The sequence below is a fragment of the Vitis riparia genome, chromosome 18 (assembly GCF_004353265.1).
Source record: "Vitis riparia cultivar Riparia Gloire de Montpellier isolate 1030 chromosome 18, EGFV_Vit.rip_1.0, whole genome shotgun sequence".
Taxonomy (NCBI): Eukaryota; Viridiplantae; Streptophyta; class Magnoliopsida; order Vitales; family Vitaceae; genus Vitis; species Vitis riparia.
The window spans coordinates 12,784,779-12,800,988 of record NC_048448.1 but is presented as its reverse complement, the minus strand read 5'-3'; the positions used below and the strand labels follow the sequence as shown (position 1 = coordinate 12,800,988).

Sequence of the window (16,210 nt, the reverse complement as noted above, 5' to 3'; positions counted from 1 at the left end):
GAGAATTTCATTTCCTATTGATTTTCTTCTATTTTACATTTTATTTTTCTTTTTGAATTTGAGATCATTGTTACATTGATTTTTCACTATAAATTTTTAAATCAATTTCACTTTATTACAATCATTTCTTATCCTCTTATTCAAGCCTTAATTATCAAGAATAATCCATTCTAGTGGACAACACTTAAAAACCACTATATTACGATAGTTTGTATTAAAACCATTTTTTATCGGGTACAAGCTACTCTAAAATAGTGAATTAGGTTATAAATTTTGTTTTGATCTAATAAACGACGAAAAATGAACCGATCACTTATTTATTGTTTCAATGAGATATATTTTATGCTTAAAAATTATTCTACTTCATTTGATGTTTTTCCTTTCTTTACTAATCCATTGTTCATCATTTTAAGTCAAAAACATTTATTTTTATTTTTATGAAAATTAATATTTGTAGAGTTAAGTAATCTACCTTTAAAATTGCTGGTAGTTTTGAGTCAAATTATTTATTTTTATTTTTTCAAAAAACATGTGTAGAGTCTAAGTTTATGTGTTTGAATTTGATTAAGATTGGAAAACTCATTGGATTAATATTAGCCCATGAGGCTATAAACATATGGTTTTATGTAAGTTTTAAAGAATTAGTGTATATATATATATAAAGGAAGAAGAAGAAGAAGAGTGAAAACTAATTGGACAAATATTATGTTGGATTTTAAATAGAGATTGATTGAGGATGTTGGAATATATAATTGTGAAGTTTTTTTAAAGAATTTTATCTCGATATTCCATGGACATAGATAGTTGCATTCAAATACTAAAAATATATATCTAATTTTTACTTTATTTTTCTACTATATTTGGTTATTATGATTTTCTCAACAAATGGTATTAAAGTCATAGTAAACCAATGTGTATGAAAAATAAAAATCGGAAATATATGAAAGGGATGGTAGATTTGTTTAAATCTAACCCCTAAGATAAAATATAATGTCTTAAATAAGATTTACTTCTAGGTTACATGAAAAGTTAAAGAAAGATTATATGTCGAAATCTCTAACAAATAGATTATTATTGAATAAGTAATTATATAAGTTAAAAATAAATGAAAAACCAATGTTAAAAATGATATGGATAAACCTAATTAATTCAGTTATCGGGGTTAAGGTCAAGATTGTAAGAAAATCAAACTATCATTTTATCAGTGTCTCTATTGAAGTCATATAAGACACTAATAACCATACTTTTAGTTGAAAAGATGACATTGATAGTGGTGAATGAGATATCAATTGCTCTTTTTTTATAAAAAAAAAATTAAGCAACAAGAATTATATATCATGATACGAGTAAATTGTAAAGGAGACACCATGCTACGAGGTATAATCATTTTTAATTCTATTATTGGAGGGATGTGGAGTGTTGCTACTACCACAAAAATGACATATCAATAGATAGTATGAATAATTGATGAAGCACCTAAAAACAAAGAGAAACTTGAATCTTTAGAGACTTTAGATTCTCTTTATGTTATTGATAAAAAGTTTGATAACTAATGAAAGTTTTTTAACTCTTAAATTTTGTTTGGATGTTTTTGTGTTTATATAAGGAGTGTTTTGATACTCACAAGAATGTAATACTAGTATATTTTGATGAGTAATTATTCTAAGCTTTAAAGTCATTGACATAGAAAGAGGGGTGTCTGGTATATTCCTAAATCGAGGAGATTGATTTTTTTATAAGCTCTACACACTATGGGCTATGATTTTTTTTTATTTTTTTTATTTTGGTAAATGATGGTATTATGAATATTAATATAAAGACACCTCAGTAATTATGAAAGGAAAAAAGGTAATATATATATATATATATATATATATATATATATATAATTTAATTAGGAAGACAATTTCAAGTGGAACTACAACGGTGAAGCAATGGAATGAAGAGTCCTACAACGATGAAGAAGTTATCAAAGTAAAAGAGGACAACAAGATGTTGATATTAGATGAAAAATACTGCCTCGAGTCAAAGGGTGCAAATTTGACATAAGAATTGGAGGAATTACAAATGAATGAAATTATAAAAAATACAAAGAAATTTTTTTTGAGCCAAATTCAACAAGAATTTGAACTTATGATAATGCTAAAGTTAATAAACTATTTTATAGAGTAGTTTTCAAATTGATATTGACATCATGATGTTAACAATTTTTTTTAAAAAAATTTGTTCTGAAAATATATTACATTTTAAAACAAATTGGAGGTGTTTTAAGATTTCTTTATAGATGATTTTGAAAAACAATTCAAAATATGAAAAATAATTTGTGATTTTTTTCATTGAGAATAAGTTGAAAACCCTATTTTTTTATATTAAAATTTTTAAATAAAATTTATTTTTTAGAAACAATTTATAACTATTTCCGAAAATGTTCTGAAACATATTCCTAGTTGATAAAGCTTGTAATTTAAGGTTTGGTATGAAAAGATTAATACCGTAAAGTAAAAAGAAAAAGAAAAAAAAAAGAAGGGAATATAAAAAAGGATAAAGAAATTTATTGAGAATATTTGTAAAAAAAGAAAAAAAAAAAAGCACTTGGTGGCTTAATAGGCTTGTATAATATATAAAGCTCGTTTAAATTTGGAGAATCATTTCAAAAGAAATATTGAAAATATCTAGTAAAAAAAATATGTATAATAAAATACACAATATATGTAATGATAAAATTAGACGGATTAGTCACTAATAGATGTTTCAAACAACTTACATGAATAGCTGTTTTTTATTTCAAAATTTCAAAGTTCAAACTACCCATTCATCATCCGCAATCATGTATTATAATAGATAAGGTAACTGTTGCGTGGTGAAAGAGAGGTTGTTTGGGACTCTCAAGTCCTTGCACTACATTCTGACCCCACAATCCCACATGAAGCAGAAACACTACTTCAACCCAACGCCGCCATATTCAACATATAACCTACCATTTCTCAACCTATACCTGATGGATTAATATTTTTGTGTTTTTTTCCTCCGAGTACATGAAATTGAATCCCCACCCAAGGAAGGTCCGTTCCCAGAATCCGAGCCCTCCCTCGCACCACTGGGTTTGCTCTGTGTTTGGGTCCAAGTGTGAAAAGCTTTTTCTCTGGTTCTTTGGGGTACAGCATACCGCCCTATGAGCTCCATTGAAGATATATTCATTTATTCAATTTCATTGGGCTAGCCGCAAGATTACAATTAGTCGGAGCCTGGTTAGAGACTGGGCATCATCCCTGTACCCATAATGAGTTTGACAATTAACCTTTCTAATATCTGAAATATAAAATTTTTTAAATATTAAAAAAAAACTATAATCAATCAAATTCACTTTAATTATATTAATTAATATTAATAACTTATTTTTTGTTGAATAACAAAAACCAAATTTTTAACTTTTCCTATTCCGCCAAAAACACAAACACCACGTGATTCTGTATCTAGATGAAGAACCGGATCACATTCACTCCCAGCCAAATTTTCTGTATACTCCTGATTATCCAAAGCATCTCAGGAGCTGCGATATATTAGTGTCGCATTAAAGACACGGCCATTGCATTTGGGTGAATGAACTACTGTCTTTTCAAAAATTATATATGTCCCACCACCACTATGAGCATCTTGCAACACTTACAAAATTGTATGATGTTCCCGCACTACTGAAAAGCAGACAAAAGTCTCTTTTCCCTGTCAAAACTATAGAAATCGGATACCAAAGACACCATAATGAGTAAGAAAGTTTGCCAAGGCTTGGACTGATTCACATTTAATAGCCCCATTATTTTTGTATCACTGTCATGTTAACAGTACATATACACAGAAAATTTAAAATAATGCCCATTCTTTAGCTTCAATGGCCATAGCTAGCAAATCAACCTGGACTATATTAATAAACTAATTCATAAAGACACATGGCAATAACCAACCACGCAGCATGCTGTGGTAGCCAAGCCACAATTATACCAAAGAAGAAAATGATGTGTGAAATTAAGGTAAAAATGAGCCAGAAATTTAACATGCGAAACTACTAAAGCAGGATCCACCTAACATCATGCATGAAATAAGCTGGTGTCCACTAGGTACCGCTTATGAAATATTGCTAACAATTTGCCCCACCCATGGCCAGTTTTGAAGGAGTTCAAAATATCTTCAACTCTGGCTTTGGTTTTTTTTAGACCAGGATGTTGTAGTAACAATGCTGATCAAAGGCAGGATGGCTTTTGGTCATTACTTGGAAGTTGGAGAATAGCTAATTGAAATGGTTGCACAGTTCATGCCATAACTAACAGATGGCACCATCTTCCTCAATCTTATGAGGGGAGAACTGAATTGAAGAAGATTGTGGCATGTGTGCAATCATACTCGTACTCTTTCCCCAACACATGTCAATTATTACTAACCAGCAATTAAAAAAAAAAATTATTGACCGAATTTCAAGTCTTAAACGGGATAAAGACCAGGCTATAGTGAGGTTGAAAAGCTCCAAGCGGTGGTTAGCAAACCAGATATCGAAAAGACTTGAGACAATGTTAGTTGGGGTTTTCTTTTGGTGTTCTAGCAAAGGTGAGCTTTGATGGATAAATAATTGCATTTCAATTGCAAGATTTTCCATGCTGGTGAACAGGTTCTGCTAACTTCTAAGTTCTAGAGGCTGTCCACTCTCCCCATATTCATTTGTGTTGGCAATGAAGGTTCTCAATTGCTTTCTAATAGGGCCAAGTAGGATGATTTCATTTCAAGCTTTCTCAAAGGACTAAGGAGGATAATCTCATTTCAAGCTTTTAACTGATCCTGATAAGGTTTTACATAGCAAATGGTGTTTGAGGTTTGCTTCAAAAAAGGAGCCTTTGAGTAGGTAGGTCATTGTTGAGAAGTTCAGGAAAAAAGTGAATGGTTGATGTTTTTATGGAGGATGTATTTGAGTAAGGGTTATGGAAAGCCATAAGAAAAGGATGGAAAGATTTTAAGAGTTGATCCATTGTAGTTGTGAGTTATGGCAGGAAAGTGAAGTTCCAGTATTTCCTATAGGGATATACAACTGAATACTTCTGTCTCCTCTTTGTCTTGATTATCACTTCAAAAGATGCTTAGGTTGCAACTATATTAATTCAAGTTGAGTAAGGCATTGGAGCCCTTGCTTACTAAATCAATCCCATGATTGAGGATTGAAAAGGTTCAATGCTTTTCTCGAGAGGCTTCAAGAGAGACCAGTTACGAGGAATGGTAAGGATTGGTGGTGATTAGGAAGGATTCTAAAGATGGAAAGTTTTTAGTCAAACCTTCCTTCAATCGACAGTCTTTAGAGAAGTGGGGTTCTCTGTTTAGAAAGTAGTGTGAGAGAGGATTTTGACTCTAGATGAATTAAAAGAAGACAAATCATGATGAATCATTGCTATCTTTACAATAGTGAAAAGAATCAACTGACCATATTATCTTACACTGATAAAACAAGAACTTTGTTTCGTATATTATTCTCTTTGTTTGCAGTAAAGTAGATGTTGCCCTCTTCAATAAAAGGGGACTTTATTGAGTTGGCAAGAGTTTTATTGGGAAGAAGAGGCCACAAGCGAGTACTTATTTTGAACTAAATGGAAAGAGAGAAATCACTTCAAATTCATTTCTAATACTTGAAAATTTTTATTTTTGAAGTATTAGAAATATTAGAAACACTTCCTAAAATCACTACCATATGAGGAAACACTTCCAATATTTGTAACACTTCAAAAAATTTATCATTCAAGTGTTAGAATGATTAAAAATGCTTTTTAGAATCATTACCAAATGCACTTTAAGTTTCTTTTCAAGCCTACATAATTCTTCAATTAGGCATCATTGTCCTAGTTAGATTCTATTGATTGGTTAACGTTCTAATAAAAAAAGGAGAGATGTCTAATTGATTTTTCCTTCATTCTCTTCTTGTTTTGCATCCGTTGTAGACTGCCTGCATACTTTAGTTGTGCCTTATCCGAAAGATGCTTTTAATATAAGTTTTGTTTACCTATATATATATATATATAAAGAGAGAGAGAGAGAGAGAGAGAGGGAGAGAGAGATAGATAACCATGTACAATCCAATAAATAGGTATTTTCACTAAAGAAGAGAGGGAAAACTAGACTTTTGAAACCTTTGGAGAAAGTATATCAAATTTATTGGAGAAAGAAAGCTTCAACTAAAAAAACAGGAGGCATGAGACACAGTTAAGAGAGATCCTCATAAACCTCCAAACTCAAGTTAGTAACCCTTTTGCCATTGTCACCCTTGATACACTTTTCCCCATTGTTTCGCTTTTTCCCTAATTAAGTATTTTCATACACCCTATCATTTTATCATACAAGGGCTACAGCACCACTAAACACCAAATCATCACCTTGATACCGCACCCCAAAGATAATAGCCTCCACCACCTTAAAAAACTTAAGTCCAAAATAATCACTGCCAAAAAACACCAATACATATAGTGGCTTACTATGGGTTATCACAAGATCACAAGACTAGGAATCATCATAGTCCCAAAATTTTTAAAGATGTAGCCATTCTGCTTCAAAAATTGACTCTTCATCGAACTATCTTTTATGGTTTGCCTGCACCAAATTATATATCGCTATTGCTACTATTTCCTTTGCCATCCTTCATCCTAGCTAGAAAATTTCTATTCATCTACTACTATTAAATGCTTTTCAACCATATCACCTTTACTACAAGAAAAATACCATATCAACAACTCTTAAGAGTTAGTTTTGTCAAGAATGGTGAAAAAATAGTGCCATATTCCTATGAACATGAAAATGAATAACGTGTTTTCAATTATCAACTGTTATAACAGTGTCCATAAAAGTATGCATGGATAAGGAAATAGGAGTTGAATGCCATAAGCATTGTGTTTGTGGGGGGGAGGAATTAAAAGTAACATTTGTTGCAAACTTACATACAAAATAACCCATTTATGCCACATAGGCAAGCCCTGAATTTTTTTTTTTTTTCAAGACAAAACAAAGAAGCCACGTTTTAGAAACGTGACTATAGGTTTAAAACAAAAACGCTACAGTCATATCCCTAAGATGTGGTCTTTATATTTTACAAAGAAACTGCACCCATCTTTTTCATAGAAGCAACATCTTGAAGATGGACTTCCTAGTAAGACAAGGAGCCCAATCACAAAGGTGCAGTTTCGAAGTTGGCATCTCCAAGAACGCAACTTTGAATCGGCATCTCTGAGATGTAGCTTCAAAATCTGCACCCCCAAGATGCAGCTTCAAAATCAACAAATCCAAAATATTGTTTTCATCAGTGTTATCAACAACATTTAGAATAAAGCTTAAATAGGAGGCCTATAAAAAAAATTTTTAAAAATCTTAAATAGTCCTTTTCAATTGATATAATTCATCCTTTTTCCTTGCAATATTAAAAATATTGTCCTCCTTTTTTAATGATAAAGACTTTTCACTTGCTAAATGAACTCTACCAATACAGGGACAACAACAGATGTCGCTTTAATTTCCTCCCCACCCAGGATATAGAGGAAGAGGAAAACACTGAAGATTTCACATAAATGGGCAAGGCTGAAATACTAGTAAAGTAGGTGGATATGTTTCCAAAAGATTAGTCTCCTTTACTGTCCTTCAGCAATACTTGCATCATCAAGACAAAGGTCCTACTGACATGAAAAGAAGCACCAAATTGGTTAATTGGAACAGCAACTAAAATAATATCCTCCTCATGTGTTTTACTTTACTAGCATTCATCCATTCACTGATTTTTGTGTTCACCAAGTTACGTTAAGACTTTTCGATCACAATTATAACAAAAGCTTACTTCAAGGTCTAAGTTTTCACATAATAGAGAATGGACCAACCAATTTAATAAAACCCTCTTCCTACCTCCTCATCCCTCAACAAGATACATGTGCAAGTTAAGATACCGGCAGATGCACTGCAAGCATTCAGAGCAAACAATAATAACAGGGATGACAAATTATGGAAGTACATAAGACCCTGAAAATAATGAGACATCTATATCCAGGTTCGTGATCTATTTTTCCTTCTATAAAAGTCTATGGATAAACATAAACAAATGAGTTAAAACAAAGTAGATCAAGCAAACCAATGCTAACATATCAGTGGTGATAAGAAACTCTAACAAAAAGATAGAAAGCCCTCCAATTACTCCACGTATAATTACAATAATGATATCCTCACAGTCTATATGCAGCATTTTTACTCTAAAAGTCTACTGGCCTACTTTACTTGTCAAGCCAATATTGCAGATTGAATTCCTCAGCAGCATACCCCAAATCCAAATTCAGTAATATTTACATTCAGAAGAAACAGAAAACAAATCTCAACTTCTTCATAATTCATCTAATCCACAAGTCATCAAACAACCAAAAGTACAAAATACAGTAAATAAATGCAAACTTACCAAACCAAGTCAACCAGAATCCGAATTCTCTCCACCCGAACCTGAAGCTCCTCCAGAAGTTGGGACCAATCTCTTCTTCCTCTCTTCTTCATACTCAGAATCATCTGTGGGTAATTCAAACCTACACACAGGGCAAGAATTCCTGGAATTCAACCAAGGGACGATGCAATCCCCATGGTATCCATGGCCACACGGCAATTTCCTAGCAATCTCGCAAATGGAGACCACATCTTTACAAATAGCGCAAGCTAAAACCTGCTCCTCCGACTTAATCTCAACACTCGGTAATGCGGAAATTGCAGATTTCGATGCCGGTGGAGCTCCTCTTCTCGCAGCTCCGTCGCTCTCGGCCAGGTTCTGCAACAACTCCTCGTATCCAGCTGCATCAACGTAATCTTCCGGATTTCCAGTATAACCTTCGGGTTCGGGCATCTGAAAATGAAATTCGATTGTGCTGTCCTCTGATGCCATCAAGATCGCCCAATCAAGGACTGCGTTCGGATTGCCGGAGGCGGCAGCGAGGTTATGAATACGACGGCGTAACATCTCGCGACGCCTCCGGAGGTGATCTCGATCTATCTCTGGGCGATATACATTCCCTTCGTTCTCGTTATCAGATCGATCTTCTTCTTGTTCTTCTCCCTCTCCATCGTTCTCGTTCACGTCTTCATCCTCGTCATTGTCCCAACCGTCGAGATCGATTCTCAGAAAGTCGTCTTCAGATGGGTGATCTGGAGGCGGTGAAGGCGGATCTTCGTCGTCACTCGGCAGCTGAGCGATATGTCGGAGGCGTCGCGTGAACGCGTATACCAAAGAGCGCTCGTCGATCTGATCAGCGTTTTGAGGCTCCGGAGCTGTCGGCGCGACGCCGATTGTCTCGACGAAGCCGTTCTTACATTCGTTGCAGATGACGTCAGGCAGATCCGGTAGGGTTTCGATGGAGACGTGCTTTTCGCAATGGTAGCACCAGTAGTGCAAAGTATCGGACTGTATCGGCGATTCGTCCATGGTGTTCCGGTTGCTGCACCGTCTCAAGAAATTATGTTAAGACGAAATAGACGAGCTGAATTGAGAACGTCAGACTCTCGGGAATTTTCATATGCTCTAGGGGAGATGATTCTGCCTTTTTTTTTTGAGGTGGATGTTGGCTCATAATTGGAACCGTCAGATGGAATCGAATAACTAGATGTGGAGGCAGGTTTATCATCCAACGGTCAATAGTTAGGGTAGACGGAGGCAGTTACATAGATGCGTCCACAGCTGCCTGTATATCACCTCTAAACAAAGAAGGCCCTATCTTGACCTAAATTACTGGAAGCCAATCAGTATATTTAATTTTTTTTAAAGGTTAATTATTTCAAAATTCAGCACGCATCCAGACGCTTTACAATTTTATTTAATATTTAAACATAATTTAAAAATTGATATTACTTCCAAAAAAAAAAAAAAAGGGAATTAAAACTTTTTATTTTGCTAGAAAAAACATATAAGATCGATGGATTTTCCTTTTTAAATAAAAAAGAAAAGAAAGAAAATAAATTTTAATGGATTAACATTTTCCTAATATTTCTCATTATAAGAAATAATATGTAAGATTGATGGATTTTCCTTTTAAGTGAAAAATAAAATGAAAGAAAATAAATTTGAATTTTGTACCATTTTCCTGATATTTCTCATTTAATTCACATTTCTATATATAAAATAACAAATTTTAAGGTAATATAAGCGCTTATCATAATTACATTATTTTATATATATGTATATTATTTATATTTCTCAAATATAAAATAAAAGACATCTAAATTTATTTTATTTAATTACTTTTTTTTTCTTTTTGGCAATTCAAAATGTGAAAAAATTGAAATGTCATGGACAAAAAAAATTAGTGAATTGAATTATCATTAAATAGATTTTAAAAAAAATGTGGCTTCCAATTTCAATAAAATTTTGATTCGATAAATAATGAGTTACACATACATTAGATTCCTAACATATATTCAAAAGATGACATGTAATGAAATTTGAAAGATTTAGAAATTTAATCTTATAAATAAAATCAAATATTTAAATAAAAATTAAAATATTTTAAGTTTTCTAAAAATAAAGGAAACTAATGTCCTCCTAATAAAAAAAATAATATTATTATCTTGTTGATAAAACCTTCAAACAATAAGGATAAAAATTGTTAAAATCAATAAATTAAATAAGAAATTCAAATTTCAATTTTTTATTTTCACTGTGACTTACTTAAAACAAATAATTGGGAGATCAAAAAATTCAAATTAAGGAGATAGAATCCACAAAATGACAAAACAAAAGAAAAGGTTGCATCTGTAAAGCACTTTACAACAAAAGAAAAAGCAGTTTAATTGATGTCAAAAAATGACAAAATTATTATTTTGAATTTGAAAAAAAGTCACTCTAAACACTCATCGATCTTCAAATGCAAGCCCTCTATTGAATCCAATAAAACACTTTCATCTTCATTTTCCGAATTGTGATAAAAACCAAAAATTCAAAAGGAAAATATTATTTTATATATATCTAAGAATCTACCCTACAATTATTAATTTTAAATTCACATTTTTATTCATATTATTTTTTTCTATTGTTTTGCTAATATAGCAGGAATTCCAAGAAATTGGTGTGTGAAGTATGTGCTTTGACATCACCCTAAATTTTCGATAAATTTCATTTATTATGAATAAATTTCAAAAGTTTTTTGCTATATAAAATGAAGCAATAATACCTACTTCCACTAAAAAGTTATAAATCAAGCCAATATTACTTTTACTTTTAAAAAAAATGCATTAGTTTTCTTTAAATATTTTCCTTTTCTTTGTTTTTTCCCTTTTTAATCTCACCCAAATGATAAAAATTGATAAAAGAGACTGTGATTTCACGAGGCAACTGACAAAAAGACAAAAGAGAAAATATGTTAGGCCTTGTTTCACATGCGGTTTTTAGAACATTTGTTTGTTCCCAAAAACAAAAAAAATATAAAAATACATTTGGTAAAGAGAGAATAGAAAATAGTTTATATTTCTGATTATAGAAAATATAGTATTTTAAGATAATATTTTTTATTTTTTTATTTGTTATTTAGGGATCATTTAAAAAAATAACTATACAAGTATTAAAAACCATTAAAAATAAAGTATTTTATATAAAAAAAAAAAAAAACAATGTTAAGAATATTAATAATTTTCAAACAAATTTTTATTTTACAAAACATTATAAATTTGTTTTTAAAAATTATTTTTTAGAATTATTTTTTAAAATACTTTCCAAATATAATCTTAATTTTTAAGCTTTTTGGGTTTTTTTTTTTAATTCTATTGTTAAAGTGACATTTTCTAAACCCGGCTGTGATTGCATATCATTTACAACCAATTAATCTTCACTTCAAATTGGATTTTTTTATTAATGAGTTAATAACTTAGAATGTGTTTGAAAAATCAAATTACTGAGTTAATGATTTAATGATTTAATTTAAGTCATTAAATATATTTCTAATGTTTAATAGAATAACTTAATATTATAATTTTAAATTTTAAATAAATTTTAAGTATTAAGTCAAATCAATTAACTTTTTCTAAAGTTCAATTATTTTTGTCTTATTCATCTTATATCAAATCAAATATATGTATGAACTTTTTTGAATCATATAAATACATTTTAAAATTGTATATCCAGCTTGAAACATGCAATATCTACCTAAAAAGAGCAAACCATTCCATACAGATTAAATAATTTTTAAATGCATAAATTCATATTTGATTTTGTTAGTCCAAGGGTTCTCCTAATCGGGTTTTGATGATAACAAACTATGGTTAAGTGATTAATTGGTTTAAATGTTTAAGTATCTCAGGTATAAACTCGAAAATTCATCAAATGACCAAATGGATAAAAGATCAAGACGCTTGGAAGACTTGTGATCATAGGAAATTAATGTAAGATGAATGCATGAGTGCACTTAGGATTTTCACATGTTTCATGCATCTTTGAAAACTCAATTTATTCCTTAAAACATCGATTTCATTAAAACCCGAGTTTTTAACTAATGTACCTTAAGCAAAATGTTTTATAATTGACTTAATAATTTACCTAAAGATCTTGCCTAAATGTTAGAAAAGAAAGGAATAAAAAAATAGGTTTTCGGGGCCAAAAAGGCCCAACCGATCAAGGCTATGGCCAACCGATTAACCGGTTGACCGGTTGAGGAACCGGTCGACTGGTTGTGGTCGTCCGGTCGAGGACCGATCGAGGGAGGTCAAAAATATTCTCTCTCTCTCCTAGTAGCTTTCTCTTCCCGGTCGAGGTGATTTCCTTACTGGTCGAGGTTCAGTCGATGACCGATTGAGGTCCGGTTGAGGCAACGCTAACCTGTTATGCATTAAATGTTTCAATGGCTAGTGAACCGATCGACCCCTAACTCGACCGGACGAGGTTACCCTTTGCTGTTTTTTACTCCCGAGCTTAGAAACCTATAAATTGAGAGCTCTACTTCATTTATTGATAAGAGAACACTTTCATTCAAAGCCTACCTACCTGTTCTTGGTCAAAAAGCTCTCATTTCTTTCATAGTGTATTAAAATCACCACTTGCATATCCTTTAATGCACTCTTATTTGTCATCCTAACTTTGTCTTGTATTTGAGTCATCTTTAAGCTAGGTTGAGTGATTATATATTGTAACAATTTGAGTGTTAAAGTCTTCAAGATGGTTGAATCTTGAAGATGTTGTGTAAGAGTCTATTAAAGCCGGAATCCAAGTGTAAGAAGATTGGAAGCTTGGTTGAAGCTTCAAGTTAGTGGAACCCTCACTTGGTTAGGAGGTTGAGGAGAGTGGACGTAGGCAATGAAGTACCGAACCACTATAAACCCGAGTTTGAATTTTCTAAATTCTATCTCTTTACTTTGCTTATATTTTGTTTAAATTTGTTATGATTGGAAAAATTTTTTTTAAAAAAAACTCAATTTACTCCCCATTTTGGGTGTTTTTCTTAACTAAGCATAACCTTTGTTTTATCAGATTTTAATTATATTTGATTTTTTTTTATATTTTCGATAAAGAAGCCAAATATAAGAAAAACTCAATATTTTTCCTTTCCTTAGTTCTCTCCATAAACTAAATATAACCTTAAAGTAAAATAATAATAATAAGTAATGAACTTTAACTTAATAACTTAACAACAATTTAGTTTTAAACCAACTTAAATCAAATGGATGTTTGATAAATCAACTTAATAACTTAAAAACTTAATTTAAATCATTAAAAAAATTAAGTATGTTTGGTAAAATAATTTAATGGTATGATTTAAAGTAAAAACAACTTTAAGTGATAAGTAAAAATAATTAACTTATTTTTAAGTTTACATATTTATTTTATCTTTTTACCTCATTTGCCCTAGTTACCTTCATTGTCTCTTTTACTACTCCACAACCTTCATTGTTACTCGAATTTATTTGCCTTAATTATAATTTATAAAGATAAATATATTAATTTAATAATTTATAATGAATTTTAAGTTAATTTTATCAAATAACCTTAATACTTAAAAATAAGAATTAAGTAATAAGTTTAAACTAACAACTTAATAATATTTTAACTTAAAGTTAACTTAAATCATTAAGTAATAAGTATTAAGTTTTACCAAACACCTCCTAAATAATATATTTTGAGTTTTACAAAACACTCACTAAATCCATTGCTTAAAATTAACGTCGAATTTGTATTTTTTATCTTTTTGCTTTTAGATTTCAAATTATTTGTTTTTTCATTTTTTATTGACTTATTACTTATTTATTTATTTATTTTTATCGAATATAAAATTTCAAAATATTTGATTTTTTCTAAATACTAAAAGTAACATATTGATTTTTTTTTTACTTTTTAATATATAATAGAAATAAAAATATCAAAAGACCAAACAATTTCATATTTAATACTATTAAACACTATTTAATTCAGAGTTTCATTTAAAATTAAGTAAAAAAAACAAACACGACCTATGATTATAAAAATATTAATTCAATAATTTAGAATATATTTTAAGTTTACCTTATCAAAACTTTAATACTTAAAATAAAAATAAATATCAAGTTTTAAGTCAATAGTTTAAAAATAATTTAATTTAAAATCAATTTAAATAATTAAATAATAAATATTAAATTTTATCAAACACTCTCTTACTAATTATTTGGATATAATAGTATTAACTTTTATATAAAATAAAAGAGCTCCTAAAGGCTTCCAATAAAAAATAACAATTTTTAAAGTCGATTAAAAAAATTAAGGTATTAACATATTTTTAATACCTTAAATTTATTATATTTTTAAATATATAAAATAAATTTATACCTGGTATTAAAGGTTATATTTTTACAAAAAAATTTATTAATATTTCTATTTTTTTTATTTTGCATTTTAAAAGATTTGTATCAAGTCAACACTCTGCTAATAAAGAGAGTTCATTGGTTTTTCCAACGAACAAAAAAAATATTAACTACATTTTCATTAGAATTGGAAATTTGTTTCATCAAGATGACAAAGGTGGCCACATTCATTTTAAAATACATCTTTAGTAAATAATATATGAGATAAGTATTTGGTCACCTTGCATCATTCAAATCATCATAGATTTTTTTTTTCCAACCACCCATCAATTTCATTCTCACAAATCCAATCTTATTTTATACTTCAATTACCTTCCTATTCCTTTTCACAAATCTAATCTTATTTTATACTTTCAATCCACGCATTGATTTATCATCATAATCTTGTATTTTTTTTTTCCCCAAATCACATGTATCACCTAACTCAACCTTAATTTCAACTCCAATTTGTCCATATAAGTTATCTTAATCTACATCCATTAATAATAACTTCCAAAATTAAGAATTAATAATAATTTTTGAAAGCTTTCGTAACCCTTAAGTCTTAACGCGTCTATAAGTTTAAAAAAGATCCATACTTATGTAGTGGTAACAATTTTTTTCCCTCACATTACAAATACTTCTAATGAGATTGGATGGGGTAAACAAAATCTTATACCAGGATCGATGATTAGTTTTGATTTTGATATTATTTATAACAACGTATATCTAATTGTACAAATATTGTCTACTTTAAATTTAAGGGACACTCCTAATTTTAAAAAACATTTACAAGATTAAAAGAATTTATAATTTTTTTTTTTTTTTAAATTATCACCAAATAAGTTCCAAACTTCTACATATTTGGCTGCCGTCAAGCTCTAAGTCATTTGACATCTCATTCATCTATTCATCCCAACCTCAAGTCGTTCGACAGGTCAATCCCAACCTCAAGTCATTCGAGATCTCATTCATCTATTCATCCTAATAGAAAGTAGATTGGAGGATTTAAAAAGGAATATGATAATTTAAAAAAAATTATTTTAAATTTTATAGCAATAGGAATTGAATAGAAAATATCTCCTTGAAACACTATTGACCACCCGTGAATTCGCATGAACTCGCTTGAATAGGCTGGCAAGGTACTCAATACTTTAATGCCTCTTTATGCAATTAAGGACTCCACTTTATATCAACACTTCAAAACTTATCTTAAATTTGTAAATATTTTTAAAATTACCATATTTTAAAAAAGATTGTTTTTTTGGTTTTCAAAATAAAAAATTTTAGGTCACATTCATGTACAAAATTCTATGCACAAATCCACATATCATCGTAAATTTTAATTTTATGAACCACATGCTTGAAATTTGAATAACTA

The 16,210-nt window shown here is 30.0% G+C and overlaps 1 protein-coding gene across 1 annotated transcript; it reads right to left on the bottom strand.

Annotated features, from left to right (window-relative positions):
• Positions 1-8,165: 8,165 nt before the first annotated feature.
• On the bottom strand, positions 8,166-9,583 carry LOC117907255 (E3 ubiquitin-protein ligase CIP8). The gene has a single exon (XM_034820732.1). It carries the CDS (start codon positions 9,458-9,460, stop codon positions 8,462-8,464), a length of 999 nt encoding a protein of 332 aa, XP_034676623.1. The 5' UTR covers positions 9,461-9,583; the 3' UTR covers positions 8,166-8,461.
• Positions 9,584-16,210: the final 6,627 nt, after the last annotated feature.